Source organism: Amblyomma americanum, chromosome 10, assembly GCF_052857255.1.
Source record: "Amblyomma americanum isolate KBUSLIRL-KWMA chromosome 10, ASM5285725v1, whole genome shotgun sequence".
NCBI classification, from domain to species: Eukaryota; Metazoa; Arthropoda; class Arachnida; order Ixodida; family Ixodidae; genus Amblyomma; species Amblyomma americanum.
The window spans coordinates 58,666,320-58,681,987 of NC_135506.1; the positions used below are offsets into that span (position 1 = coordinate 58,666,320).

Genomic DNA, 15,668 nt, shown 5'->3' on the forward strand with positions numbered 1-15,668 from the left:
ATTAAATTATTTACTACCTTCATTCTCAACTTCATGAAGCCTGAATGTGCTACACTGGGCTGCTCCACGCGTCGTGCAGTAACCTGGCCATTTTTTTCATTCATCGGAGGCACTCAGCTCGAAAGCCACGCTTACTATATTCAGTCGATAAGTGTACATGTGAGACACATAATTAACCAATTCTCACAACGGTATCTCGTGCAATAATATCTAAATGCTACTCAATTTTTGCTAAAATCTTAAGATACACCCACCAATTGCCTGAATAACTGTGCACAAGTTCTCGTGCCATCATGAATAGAGCACACTGTCCATGTCTTCATCATGCCATGCCACTCCAGCACTTCGGTAGCAAAATTTTCCTCTAAAAAAGAGTAGTTTTGTTTATGTTAGACTGTTCATATTTAATCTTACTTTACACTATGTACTTCTCATTGTACTGTCACAGACAAAACAATACCAATGATCATCACGCTTTGAAATTCGTCTTATATGATCAGCAAATTTGGTGTAATTAATATGTAATTAGAAATTCTGATTGAAAGAAACCTGACAAAATATTATTTCAGAAAATCTGGCACAAGGAAGAAGGACGCTAGCCAGATAACCTGGACGAATGTTTTTCAGATGCGCAAAATGCACAATCTATCGGGTTTCACTTTTACGAATGGAATTTCATGCTGCAAACATCTAGGTGAAAAAAATTTCAACCTTCAATCCTGTATAATGGAAATAAAATTCCTCTGGTTTTTTTCACAAGCTTCTGCAAGTGCACAGCTCAGTGAATCTACTCTACAAGTATGTGAATCTATCAGCACGAGACAGGGACGAGAAAGGAAACAGAACAGGCACTGACTCGCAACTGAAGTTTATTGAAGTGAACAGGGAGTATACAGAAAAGCCAAACAACACCACAAACCACACAATAACACATAAGCTACATCACAACGTAAGTAAAAGATCGCACTGAACATTCCTCTCACTTAGTCCAACTCGCTACGTGTTAACACTATGGATGACAGCACACTCACACATTTTAAACCGAGCCATAAGACGTGTCTAGCCTCGATAAATTTCCGGTTAATTTGCTCTGACCGTATCGCCAAAATGCATGTTGACGAAAGGAATGGCTAGCAGCTTTCACATCCCCTTTGCAATATACAGATAAGGTAGAACAGCTACTAATATCCAAATACCTCTTATGCTCCTGTAGTCTCACATTGATATACCTTCAAGTTCCAACAACATAATCCCAACCACATGATAATGGTATCCAACACACCACATACATTTAGCAAGGCACATATATGTTGCCATGTTTCACTCTACACATGTGCTTTTCCCGAATTAAATTAAAAATGTTATTAACAATTTTACACATTCTAGACAACTTATTAGGCGCCGAGAACACCATTTTTACGTCATACCTTCTGGCCACATTTTTCAAATTTTGCGACAATCTATGTAGGTACAGTAACACAGTCAGTCTTTTGGCATCTCACTGGCTGGCCCCAACCTGATTCTGGCAGTCTCTGCGAAGGGGTTTTTCAGTTGTAACATGCTAAAGGGAAGAATGGCACAGCATCAAGTAACAAGGACAGCACACACACACACAAGTGCTAAACTTCGAGCAGATACAGAATCCAAGAGTGCGTGCTTGACGTTCAGTGTTGACAGTCAAGGAAACGAGGAAACACGGATTTGAACACTCAAGATTGAACGAGTCCGATCCTTGGCTGCCAACACTGTGAAGCACGCGCTCTTGGATTCTGTATCCGCTCCAAGGTTGGCACTTGTGCATGGGTGTGATCTCCCGTTGTCCTCGTTACTTGATGCAGCGCCATTCTTACCTTTAGCATGTCTGACCAACTTGCCCAAGCTTATATGCTCAGCTTTCACAATTTATTGCACTCTCCTGCAATAGCATGGTTGGGAAATCATGCCTTCGTTAAGCTTAAAATTTTATCTTGGAAATCAGTTGTCATGCTGTGAAAGCATGGCTTCACCAATACCGAGCCTAGACTTGACAACACAACACTATCTTTCACTAGCTTAGAATGGTTCGACCAAGTCAAGTAGCTGCTTAACACTACTGGGTGAATATCGCCAGCACAAATGGCATGTGCAGAACCTCAAGTTAAGGTTCAGAAACCGCAGCTCTTTTTGTTGGGACATTTTCTCCAAGGTAAACCTAAGACAAAGGCCTTTCTCCTTAAACAACTTCACAGTATGTACAGGTCCCACACCATCGCAACCTTTGTAAAAGACCAGAAAATCATAGATGTAGCGAAAGATTTTCTTGGCAATCATTCCATCCACCCTGCTTAAGAAAATATTGCTTAACACAGGGGCAACCTTCGAATCGATACATTTAGCAGACTTTTGAACATATGCCGCACAGCCATACTCCACACACATGCTCTTAACTTCAAATAAAAAATATTAGACACCCGTTCCTAAAGACAAGCTTATCGTTGTCCTCCGATATACACATTCATAAGTTTTCACAAGGTCTTCATACGGGATAGAGTAAAACAGTTCTACACCACCACTAATCGCAAGACAATCCGCTGGATTCTCATTCTTAAGATACTCAACCACACTGCGAATTAAGTACAAGAAATGGATCTTCAAGACGCGAAATAGACAGATGCTTTTGCTAATAAGCGGAAACAACTTTGCATGAACCCTTTTTCTGAAATTTTTCTGAAGAGCATGTTATTGAATAGCATTTATTTGAAGAGCATATCTGTAGAGTATCGCAGTGCGGCACGTGTTCTAAAATCTGCTATATGTAGTGGTCGGAAGGTTGGCCTCGTGCTAAGCGATATGTTCTTAAGTAAGGTGGATAGAATAATTGTCAAGAACTTGCATATTCACCAAGGAGTGTTAAGTTGCTACCTGGCTACAGGTCGAGCATTCCAAGCTAGTGAAAGATAGCATTGCACTTTCTAGCCTGGGCTCAGAATTGATGAAGTTATCTTTTCACAGCATGACAACAAGTTTCCAAGAGCAGAATTTAAAGTTAACAAACGCAGGATTTCCCAACCATGTTACTGCAAGAGCATATGATAAATTGTTAAAAAGCTGAAACAATTTTGCAATGACCGGCACAATCAGGCTGGGCCCAGCCAGCGAGATGCCAAAAGACCGGTTGTGTTACCTATGTACATAGATTGTCGCACAATTTGAAAAATGTGGCGAGAACGTACAATGTAAAAGTGGCTTTCACAGCCCCTATAATGTTGTCTAAAATATGTAAAATTTTAAGAATAATTCAGTCAATGTGGCTAAATAAAAGTACACGTGTAGAGTGAAATGTATATGTACCTTGTAAAATGAATGTGGTATCATACTATCATCTTGTGGTCAGGTTTACGTAGGTGAAACTGGAAGGTGTATGAATGTAAGACTACAGGAGCACAAGAGGGTAGGGGTTCTAACTTGCCTGTACATTGTAAGGGATGTGAAGGCTGCTACCCTTTCCTTTTGGCAACACGCATTTTGGAAGTAAATTTGGAGAGATAAAATGGGAGATTATCAAGGCTAGACACATCTTACGACTCCATGACAAATGTGTGAGTGTGTTGTCTATCGTGTAAACATGCAATGAGTTGGACTATTTCAATCAGGAAAATGTTGAGGGCGGTTTTTGGCTCATGTAGTCCTGTATGCTTATCTGTAACTGCGTGGTTTTGTGGTGTTGCTTGGCTTTATATATATTCTGTGTTCACTTCAATAAACTTTAGTCGTGGGTCAATGCCTGTCTTGTCTCCTTTCTCGTCCCTGTCTTTCGCACTGGTAGATTCACCACGATGACTCACGTCTGCAGAAATCCAAGACATGACATTTTCCTCTTCACACTCGAGGTTCAGCGCATAATACAGCAAAGGCTTGTCAATTCCAAGAAAAGTTATGGCTTCATTTAACACTGCGTCCTGCTTACAAGACACAGAGCAGCATTCATTGTAGATTCTACCTGCGACACAGAAAGCAATGTTTCAGTCTGAGTGAACTAAACTAGGAAAGAAGCACAAAATATATATAGCGAAATAACTGAACTGAAAGAAATAGAGGGCAGTGTAATGGTGAACACACTGATATACTGCATGCAAGATATATGCATGATATATTGTGATATTTAACACTGCTACCATTGCCTTAGCCAACTACTTTATGAATAACAAAAATGTAGTATCACAAAAATACTGATACAGTACTATTAGTGTTAATAGTAGCAGTGCAGGTTCCATGAAAAAAAAAGGGGGCCCTGTGCTGGCTGTCGTTCCCACAGCAGGCTTGTGACCAAGGGCCAGTGTAAAGGAAAGAGGACGAATGACTGAAAAGAGAAAGAGCCAGGGGGAAGGAAGATAGGTATAGAAGGACTTAGGATATGAGAGGCAAATAAGGTTGTTTAGACAGTGAGCACAAAATAAACATTACCACACAAGTAAAGACACACAGGACAAACCATATATATCATTGTGCAGAGTAGAAAACTTGACGTCAATTAGCCAAAAATATGTTTTCAATATACTTGTGCGATAAAGTGATTATAATTATTAATAGCATGACTGACCGAGCGAAACCAAAATAGGGATGAACAGGGAAGTCTGAGTAGAAATTAAAAGAAGAAAATGGACTTTCCAGGCCATACGATGCAGAGAATCAATCACCAATGGTATCATAGAACAACAGAATGACTTCGATAGATTTTAATGGCAAAACGGCATCTGTGGCCAAGGAGTGCCCCAGCACAAGTTAATTTCGTCAACTCAATGTGAGATCAGAGACCCATTTCCCAAGCATTTCAATCCAGGTAAGCCGAGCACCAGGCCTGGAAACAGCTTGCACACATTTTATCGCAACAAAATGAATTTCACCCGAAAAAAGTATAGCAGGATCTAGCTGATTATACGCTCCCCAGATAAGATTAGGAGATTTCTTAGGATAGTGTGGCATGCAGCTGGTGCAAGACACAGACACTAAACTGGAAGAGGCCATTGTCCTGAGGTGAATGTAAACTAAGGGATGAGGATAATGAAATTCGCTACACTCCTGCTCGAGCTGTTCAGAATCAGCTCAAGTTTCGTGCTTCAAAAAGGGGCAAGTTTGCTTAGTGTGAGAAAAAAAAATATAAGTTCACCCAAGAACTGGTATTTTGCAGTATCAGGCTGCAGGTGCAGATGAATTAACCCTGCCTCAGAGAAGAGCTACATAGAGCACAAAGCATTTTAGGCCAATCCTACACTGACAGCTCTTAATTATTTTAGAACTGTTTTTCATTGCACAAATAATTATACCCAATTTGTGTTGGTCAGAGACCTTTCGAGCGGAAAGGTGCCTTCGAGAACCTGTGATTGCAGTGCCATCCAACGTCGAAATGTAAAAGCAATAAAAAAATAGATACAGCTAATAATGTTTGAAAATAATTTTTTTAAATATGAAAGGTGTGTCTGGCTTTGGTTTTTGTATGGGTGTTTATGTTATATGTTCAGATTTCAAGACAGTGAAAGTGCAGCAAAATCGAGCACCCTTAGTGGCCAATGCAATACACGTACAAAACCTGCTGCTGCTGATGAGAGTAGCTGTTGCAGTAGATTTAAAGAAGCAATCAGAATTTAAAAAATTGTCTAACCTCAATGAATGAACAGAATACGGCACTTTAATTTTAAAACACTCACTTCAGCCACCTCGAGCACAGCAGCAGGTACGAAGCCTGAACGACTGTTTCCCCCTTAGGCTGTACCGTGCAGCTGCGCCACTGCTCCTTTAAGCTTTCACTCCTTTGGTGAAAAATGGTGCCTATGCTGGAAAAGCCTTCGAGGAATGCCGTGCGCCAGGGGTATAAAGCACATTTCTAAGTGACACGAAAGACTCATTGCCTTTAGTTGTGACCACATTCTGAATCATGCTTTGGTGGCTTAGTATATCAAAATACTGGACATGACAAAACAGCTAGTTAGTGAGGCTTATTATTTGCTAAAGGAGAAATTATAACATTCTCCTAAAATAATGAAAAGAAACCACCAGCATTGACATCAATGTACAATTTGGCTGCTACATACAAGCTGCAACATACAAGCCCTAACATGACAATCTAGTTAAACGTAAATTCCCTTTTCGCACTTAAAAATTGCATGCATTATTTCTAGAAAGCGCGAGAACAGAAGCTCATACATAGTGCCAAAGAAAAGAGTGCCTGACAGTACCACTCATGAGGTGTTTATCGGTAACTGCAATGAGCAACGCTATGTAAATGGCAATCCAGAGTTGCAGAAAATCAGAAGCGCAATTCAATTGAGACCTAGTCTGGGATCTGAGTGGAATGGCCGTCATTACTTTAGCAACAAAATGATACTGTACCAATGATACCTGAAGCAGAATAGCTTTACCCCTTGCAAGTCCCGCACTATGCCCAGTACCAAGGTAGTGCTAAAAGTAGCCTGAATCTTTCAACCAACAGTAAGCACGTGAAGTAAAAGAGGACAAATTTGATGGTTACATTGTTTCACTTCTTATGGGGCTATAGACACCAAATTTTTCCTTGCGTGTTTTCTTCTTACAAACTATGCGTTAGGAATTCGTATACATGGAGTACCCAGTGGTATTCGTGTACGACCACTAAATCATTTATAATTGATTTTGTTCTGAACGCCGTTTCGGTTTAATCAGTCGAACAATTACTGTGACACGTAGTTGGTGTTTAGGTCACATGGGGCATAAAAAACGGGCTATATAATTGCTGACACCTCAGTTTTTGCCATTCCAGGTACTAGAAGAGGATGGTTTAAATGTCGTAGTGAATTAAAACAACATATTGGCACTTATATTAGTTTTCTAGTGCATCACCCGACCAAAATATAAACCTGACGTCACAGTCGCCCTTCACTTGACGAAATCGAAACAGCATAAGCAAAGAAATTCAATTATAAATTATTTAGCAGTTGTATAAAACTACCACCCAGTAATCCATGTATTATGTCCAACAAATCATTTGACAGAAGAAAATGCTCAATAAAATCAAGTGTCTATAGTCCTTTCAGCACACTATGATAAGGCAACAGGTTATCATTCAAAATTTATTTGCCATGCTGTGATACTGGGTCACTTCAGTGATTTTCAATATTCCTGAAAGTTCATACTTCTTGCTCATTCCATTCACCCGATATTATTTGTACAGTGACCTTTTCTGGCCACTGCCTGTGCACAAACATCAAGGCATCAGTCACGAACAAAGATGGGTGTTAAAGACTGATTGAGAACATAACGAAAAAGTTTAAAAACCACTAGGTTTTTTTGTTCTCAGAAGGCTACAGAATTCGTTTATGGTTTATGGGTATTTAACATCACAAAGCGACTAAGACTATGAGGGACGCCGTAGGGAAGGGCTCCAGAAATTTCGACCACCTGGGGCTCTTTAACTTGCACTGACATCTCACAGTACAAGGGCCTTTAGAATTTCGCCTCTATTGAAATTCGACCACTGCAGCTGGGATTGAGCCCAAGTCTTTTGGGTCAGCAGCCAAGTGCCATAACCACTGAGCCACCGCAGAAGCTCTACAGAATTCCTTCATGCTGAGATGAATGCTCGAAGTATCATCATGAAGAGTATCATGTGCGGCCACAGAAAAAAATCACTATTTTTCATTTTTTCTATCAAAAGAACAGGCAGATATAGTCAATGCTGCTTAAATTAGCTATAGCTTAAAGTTTTATGAGTAACTGAAAGAGAGGAAGTTATTCTAGCTCCCTTGTCCCTGGCATTAGAATGACTGGTGGCTTCACTATAAACTGTGATCAGCCCTCGACGCACTTCCATGTCAAAGTACTAAGAAGTAACTCACAGCATCCAGGACGATGTGGCACTTGTTTGCCATTAATCTATCCCCTGACACTTCGCGGTACCTGAACACATTAAATATCAATCAATATCTGCATCATGAAAGAAAGCATGATAACTAAGTGGATAAGATGAAGATGTTTGTGGGGACAAGGTGGCCACAGCTGGCACAGGACATGATTAACTGGAGAGGTATGGGAGATGCCTTTGTCCTGCAGTGAAAGTAGCCAGGCTGCTGTTGCTGATGATGACACTGTAGTCTTGGTCTGGGGCGGCCGAGTGAAAGGAGCCATGACTCAGTAGCTTGAAAACGAAGTAAGAGGATTCACTGGACAAAGAATAGAAATTTATAGACTGAATGACTATTATGTGTCTTACGAGTGCATGTACTTGAGAGGTGATAGCAGCTGTGGACACATGTCCATCGCAGTTTTGAGTCTGCGAGATAACACATGGGGTAAGGTATTCCCTGTTTTGCTGCCGAAGGCAAAATCGTCAGCGAGTGGAGTTGCCTTGCTGTTCATTGTCAATATCTACTGCTCAAGGTAAAGGAAACTAGGGTATAAAAAATACAGCATTTCATATTACGCTTTGGCTAAATGCAGTGAGAATGAAACAAGACTAGAGACTTGTCTTATGTTTGCACTCTTTTCTTTGCACCAGAGGAGAAAATATTTGTGTACAGTTGACCTACTGCTTGCCACTGTCCTAGAAGAAATGAATCCAGGTCTCAGAAAATCTACCGAGAGAATACTGATGCTGCATGTACATTTCTCTGAACTGTTCTGAAATATGCAGAAGTTACAAATTTTTCTACTACCTGATTACATACTGTAATCTTTGCAAGGAATATGAGGTTAATGGACTGGGAAAAAAAGTAAGGAATGGTACCTTTGGTACTCGGCACTTGGACAAACAGCAGACCCACTGGGCATCCCCAGGGGCTCTGCTTCCAGGCGCCCCTAGCAACAGTAGCCCATTGTCCAGATCCAAAGGAACCATGCAAATGATTGCCGAAAAGTCAAGTTTAAGGGCAGCAGATGCATGAACACAAAACAGTTTGCCAACGTTGTTTCAGTGAGATGGTTTCAAATCTGTAGACAATATCTGGTAGTAAACAAATTATCAAAGGACCATCTCGTGCGCAGAATCATCTCAAAACACATTCGACACGCAGTACCAACATGGCCAGTTTGTGCTTAATTGAATCCAAAAGTTTACGCTGATCGACCAATGTTACTTCAAATAGAGACAGAAAGCGCATGCACGTTGTACTGATGTTATCGTGCACATTACATGCGACGAGACGCAGGGTTACAAAACAAACAAAAAACCGCTTTCAAAATTTGAGAAAGGCTGACATTCTCACAAGTTCGCCAAACCGGAGACGTTGCCGAGTGGCTGCCGCCAATGTCGCTCGCAATGCACAGAAACAATAAAAATGCAGTGCCGCTGACTTTCGTTGAGCAAAATTCAGCAGATTAAACTTACAATTATTCGCCTCTGCAAGCATGTCTACAAGTTAAGCGCGCATCCACGCTATTTGCATTTTACAGAGTGGCACGGGAAATTCATAGTGCCATTCGCGTATTCGCGTTTATGCTCACGTCACCCACGTCGCAAAGGCGCACAACGGCAAAAACATATAAGATGTATTTAATGTTACGGTAGCTTTTTTAGCTGACACCCTGAATGATTTGATATATCAAGTTTTTTTTTTCTTTTCGTTGCATGAACGTTAATACCACCAGTTGCAGCGCAGCTTGGCCATGACTAGCCTGGCGAAGTCGAAGCGCTAGCCAAGCCCGAAGTCGGAACCATGTGCGTAGTTAGCTTAGTGTGGAAATGAACAAACAGATGTTTTGGAATGGTTTTTGCTCTTCCGTGTTCGCTGCGTGCGTCTTGCGTGTTGTATGTAGTTAGTGTGTGTATTTGTGTGGCCCGAACGCTGCATTGGAGTGTACAACCACTTGCTGTCCCGTGCAGCATCGGTGCGTACTAAAACGATCATGCAGAATGTGCGTTACAATGCCAGTGGCCCTGCACGAAATAGGAGACTTGAAGCCGACGGAAAAGCTGCTCTCCCTCGTAGGACTGCAAGAATCTGACGAGCAACAGTCGACGCGCGTTTCGGTGTATGATTCCGTTTATCACGCCAAAAAATTCAGCACTGATGAGCTGCTGCTGCATCATGATAAGCACCTGTGTGATGTTTGTTACAAGCTTGTTGGGTGTGAACGTTGCCATGAGTGGTATTCGTCGAGCAGCGGCCCTCAGGGCGTGGCACCAGTGGATACCTGACGACGATTACTGATTGTGCGCGCCCTGGCGCCTCGCATTCAACCGCATGCTGTGGCGTTAATTATATCTGAATGTCACACGTAGTTGAACTATCGCAAATATTACAGCCGCATCGTTCAAACGTACCGTCTGAAGAGCACCCTTTTTCGTTCTTTTTTTTTAGGGAGGGGTGGGGTGGAATTACCGTCTGCTCAAATTTAATGTCACTATTATTTTGAGCTTATTTTCTAAATTTCTGCCGTGGTGGCACATTCTCGCCTCTTGGTTGCACTGTAAGCAATGCATTTATTGGGCAGAAGTTTATTTGCTGTTGTGTTGGCACAAGGTTAATGATTGTCGTACTGTGCTGCCATGTTCAAATAAAACACATGATTGTACACTTCCTTGCAGAATGTCTAATGGGGTAATAAATTACTGAGCAGCAAGTATGCACTGTGGTAAATGTGAGGAATGTTACTGAATTACTTCACACTTGGCCTGTTCTGTTGTGGTTACGTATGCCTTGTGGGGGGGGGGGGGGGGGGGGGGTGGGGGGGGGGGGGGGGCGCGTGCTGCTTTCCAGTGTAGGGGCGAGAGGCATGTCAAGCTCCACTTAGCAGCTTTTTTCCCTCCACTCTCTTCTGGTCAACATGGTAAAATAAACTGAACATAATGCGTGCTTGCTCAGAGCTGGCTTAAGACTACATTTCACTTATTTACTCTCAGGGCCGATCGGCATCAAACAGAGGAGTGGGTGACTAAAATAAATACATGTGTACGCTGATTAAGATGATTATACGCAGCTGACTTGAAGGCATCGGATGCAGAGATGGAAACGACGAAAGCAGAGATGTCACAGTTGGAAACGTAGAAAAGTAGAGACCTGCATGAGTTTGTACACGACTTAATGTGAACACTAGCAAAAAGTTAAGAAGGCGCAGAAGACTGAGGCCAGAGTTAAACCTTTATTTTAACAGAAGAAAGCACCTCCCAGCAAGCCAAAATGAGCACATGCAAGCAGTTATGTGAACAAAGAACATGGAAAAAGAAACACCTTTTTGGACAGAAGGAAAGCTCTGGCACATTGCTTATTGTAATGTTGCTTAAAAAGTTGATGTCTAGTGGTTCCCCTTCTTATCTGGTCTTTCCACACCCAGCAACTAAAATACCATCAAAAAGGAGCATCTCCAGTCACTAATTGCATGGGAGGTACACTTCAGATGTCAGAGGCTTGGTGCCTCATCCTACAGACTATCTAGTTTGGCAGATATAAACTTTACCACACGCAAGAGGCATGTGGTACCCTTGTAGGGGGAGTATTTCATATATGTTACAGCATATTGTACAGTGCTGGCATGTTTCATTATTTACATCGCAGTAATATGCTAGCACTGGCTAGAAAGTTTGTAAGTGAACAGAAAAAAGAATGTTCATGCTATATCTGAGCCATATTCTTAGTACCTTATACAATGTAGCAAAAATAAGGAATTCCTCATTTTTTGTCAGCTTTTTCTTTTTGAGCATTGATCTTTTGCAAGTTAGCAAGGTTCTACAGTCTTCTATGCCTATTGGCTGGCCCACTTGTTTGTCAAAGCTGCCAAGTACACAATGGGTCGTGTCAGTGCAAGCTAAGTAAAAGATGGATAGAAAATTCATACTTTCAGAGTATTTCCAGAAAAAACAGCTTTTATTTCCTACTCAGGATGGAAGAACAGCATTGATGGTGCACATCCTCCTTATCACTGCAGCAATTATGGCTGCTCGCTGCTTTTTGGCAGTGTTTCATTTATCTGCAGGAAGAGCAGGCATGAATTCGTGGCAATATGTACCTGCTAAATTAAACATTGCAATGAACAATATTTTGTGTCTGTGCTTTTGTTTTCCATGAACGAGTTAGCGGTTTTGATTAGTGGTTGTGTAGCAAAGATGCAACTGCTACATTGCACTGCATTCACAGATTTGTTTGCCCGTGTTTTTTGTCTTCTCAGTGGTTCGTTTCCTTACCAAATGGCAGCTGGAAATTCGGCTTTCAAATTGTGTACTTTCATCATGTTTGCAATGTACTTTCAGCTGGTGTTCAATTTCACTTTGGAGAAGTTGTGTAACCATTGTCTGTGTCTAAATGTTTTCTAACCGTTGACCTCATTATGCAGCATTTCTCACAGAAAGCTAATGTTGCCATAAAATTTTTATAAACATAACTCTGTCATATGGCTAGCAACATAGCAAAAACATTTCTTTATCAAGTCAACTTTTAACATTATAACAAATTAAGGCCTTTGTTATTTAACGTTACTCACAATTTTTACCAATCACTCAACCTTGAAGCAACATAAGTTATCACCTTCCTCAGATCTTCACCTTTGCAAATGGTGTTAATCTCATCAGACATGCTCATGGATTCCAAGACAAGGCAAGCGTAGCATGGGGCAGCAGAAGGTCAGGTGGGTGGATGAGATCAAGAAGTTTGCAGGCATAGGGTGGGTGCAGCTTGCAAAGGTCTGGGTTAATTGGAGAGACATGGAAGAGGCCTTTGCAGTACAGTGGGGGCTGTCAGACTGATGAGGAGGAGAAGGAACAAACGTCGGAGCGATGCAGTCGTCGCTGTCGCTACCCAACCACTGGCTAACGTGTTTTTTTAGTTCGAATATGGTTTTTAGGACAAATAGCTTTAGACAGAGTGAAACCTCAGAGTGGGGGCGGTTGTCAAATTTAGAAGAAAGCAGTAGGTGCTACTCGAAGTAATTCCAGTGTAGGCGTTTTAACGAGCCACCGCCTCATTCCTTCACACCACTGGGCTACATTTTACAATGCGTGATTAATATTAATTGGTCTCGGACATACCTATTCAGTGACATGATAACTGCCTTGATTATCAAGAGAGGGGATCCATTTATCTCTTCTTACACTAGTCTTGATCAGAAATAAAATTTGTTTTAGTTCCGAACCTTAGGAATAAAGTAAAGACAAGCAACAATGAAGAAGTGGTTCCCACGAGCCACGATACACGCACATTCTATTTACGTTCACACGGTGGCATCTAAACCAAACACAAATAGCCCCGTATGTCTGTTTTCTCACATCGGATCACATTGCCCATTAAGTGCACGGCCGACTTTTATCACGATCGTGTGATGATTTCTCGAGAATGTATCTGGCATGGGCAGGGCACCTGGGGCGGTATAAGGTGCATGCAAATGCGATGTCCGGAAATAAAGTGACTCTTGTTATGGCAAGCATGCTTTCGGCTGCCTTCAGTACGAACTACACCTGATGTTGCAATATATATATATAGAAAAAGTAGAGAAAATATTGTCTATTAAATGAAAGAAAATTTACAAACAGCGTCAACCTAAGAGCAGGAAGGCAGAAACGAGTGCAAACCATGCGGCTTTCTGAAGCTATTGCAGATGCATATTTTTCTGGCTGCGCCCTCAAATCTGTCTACAGCCATCTCGAGCAAGCGTATCTGCATTCTGCAGTGAAAAGGTCACGAGAAAGTGCTACGTGACGACCTACAACAGATCAGTTGCTGGAAGCTTAAGTGATATTAATGTGAGTCGTTTGAAGAAACCATCACGTTGTTGAACCTTCAAACGTCTATGAGGGACTACATATTAGGCACATTAGTTCGAGTTATTCAAGAAACAAGTTAAGCACCTTTGCGACAGGAACGTGAAGAAAACGCTATTGACTGTGTTGTTCATGTAAAAATTGATCGGGAAGCAAAATGTATCGGAGTAGGACAAATGTTTATTCTCGTGCTAAGCAGCGGCGTCGAAATCTTATCATCGCCCCACCTCACTGGCTTCGTCAAAAGCACTTCATTGGCTTGAGTTGCACCATCTTCGCATCGACTACGGTTGGTGTGAAGTGATGTCGCTAATCTTCCTTCTTATGATTGTTGGTAAGTTGCTGACATCAAGCCGTGCATCGATGACAGCATGTAGGCACAAGTTCTCCAGTGTTGGGGCCAAGTGCAATATGTGCAGATTCGTCAGCCATCTGGTCTCCTCTCCGTTTTCCTGGTTGAGTATCGGGCCAAAGCCACCAAAGAAAAACACTCTTTCACCAGTAGTAGAGCAGCCGTGGAAGTAACTCGCCGACGGGCCTGAGCCAGATGGCCTCACTTCGGTCCAGCACGAAGTCTCGGGTTCGTACTTGTGCATGTCTGTAAGAAAAGGGCCCCGCTGTACAGTGCTCCCTCCGAAAATATAGAGCTCTTCTTTGTACACGAAGGCTGCATGCCCTATTCGTCCGACGGGAGGAGTGCCTTGTACGCGTGGGCGCACCCAGGTCGAGGTGGTCGTTTCCAGGTAGTACAAAGAGTTGTCGCAGACACGACCACCGAGAGAATGGTTTTCCAGAACAACACCCCATACGTATATCCGGGTCCCAATGGCAGACGCGGTGTGGAAGAAACGCCGAGCCGGAGCCTGTCCACTGGTTGGGACACGATGCCATTCCATTGTGTCTAAGTCAAGGAACCACATGTCTATCCAGCCGTTCGAGGTCCCAAGGATATACTTGCGGTTACCTACTGCGCATGCTGTGTTGCCGTAAAGCGATGGAGGCTGCTCACCGAACACCTGCGGACGGCTCCATGTCAAGGTGCTGGTGTCGAAGCGGTAAAGGACGTTTGTCAGCGCCGGGATGGATGGGCCGCCCCACAGGTACGCGCAGTGGCCGTAAGCTGCAACGGTGTGGCTGGAAATGTCAGTCTGCTCGCCGTCGGGGAGTTGCGTCTGCACTGTATGCCACCGGTATGATGCGGTGTCGAAGATGAACACGTCGACGCGGTTCTGTAAGTCGTGATACCTGGTCGCGAGGGAGCTATGGAACGAGTAGAGCTTGCCGTTGATGGCGACAACCCTTTGAGTAACGCGATCTGGAACGCCGCTAAGCCGCACAGTCCACATCTTGTCCAACACAGGCAGTAGGGTCCCTAAATTATTTGCTAGTCTGCCGTTCGCGTGGAGCTCTCTACAGAACCGGTTGGCCGCGCCTCGGATGAATGCGCAGGGGGCGCTGCACACATTCGGAACGTCGGAAGATTAGCACTAGGGCTGCGTTCCAATACTCTAGACAAGACGTCTAGTGTGACGTCTTGGAAGCAATCTTGTCTACTGCTCACGCCGCCTCGCGGCATAATAATGGAACTAAAGCTTATGAACAGTTGTACTACTATTTTTCACAAACTGAGCAATAACGATAATTAAAAACGTGTTTTCAACAAGTTTACACATTTCCTCTGCAATGACTTTGCGCGTAAACCGGACTGGTGGATGTGCCTATCGGTCAGTCTACTTGTAGCAGACGGGGCCGCTTTCCGAAGACGACGCTTAAGAGATATGCGATTTTTCTTTTATTATTGATGCTAAACTGTACATGCTCTTCGAACGTGCTCGTCCAGACGGTCCTGTAAACATAAGAAAGAATACGAAAGACTGTAATCAATATGCGCGAAATGCGATACGGCTAATATACACTTCAACAGGAAAACACATACGTGACATTAAACCTGCTGTCTGCCGTACGTGGCACT

General features: G+C 42.7%; 2 protein-coding genes across 2 annotated transcripts; both read right to left on the minus strand.

The window, feature by feature from the left end:
* Positions 1-267: 267 nt before the first annotated feature.
* LOC144107799 (uncharacterized) lies at positions 268-9,231 on the minus strand. Its single transcript, XM_077640986.1, has 4 exons — positions 8,735-9,231; positions 4,221-4,339; positions 3,825-3,979; positions 268-364 (listed from the first exon to the last, which is right to left on the minus strand). The coding sequence occupies exons 1-4, from the start codon at positions 8,776-8,778 to the stop codon at positions 323-325; spliced, it is 360 nt and encodes a 119-aa protein (XP_077497112.1). The 5' UTR covers positions 8,779-9,231; the 3' UTR covers positions 268-322.
* Positions 9,232-13,980: 4,749 nt separating this feature from the next.
* Positions 13,981-15,042, minus strand: LOC144108338 (kelch domain-containing protein 3-like). The gene has a single exon (XM_077641596.1). It carries the CDS (start codon positions 15,040-15,042, stop codon positions 13,981-13,983), a length of 1,062 nt encoding a protein of 353 aa, XP_077497722.1.
* Positions 15,043-15,668: the final 626 nt, after the last annotated feature.

Excerpts from the sequence above, each read along its gene's own strand:
- LOC144107799 (XM_077640986.1), bottom strand. The coding sequence starts at position 8,778 with ATGCCCAGTGGGTCTGCTGTTTGTCCAAGTGCCGAGTACCAAAG. Across the intron at positions 3,980-4,220 it reads TGCTACTATTAACACTAATA|GTAGAATCTACAATGAATGC; the intron begins GTACTGTATCAG and ends TCTGTGTCGCAG. Across the intron at positions 365-3,824 it reads TGTCTTGGATTTCTGCAGAC|AGGAAAATTTTGCTACCGAA; the intron begins GTGAGTCATCGT and ends ACTCTTTTTTAG.
- LOC144108338 (XM_077641596.1), bottom strand. The coding sequence starts at position 15,042 with ATGTGGACTGTGCGGCTTAGCGGCGTTCCAGATCGCGTTACTCAAAGG.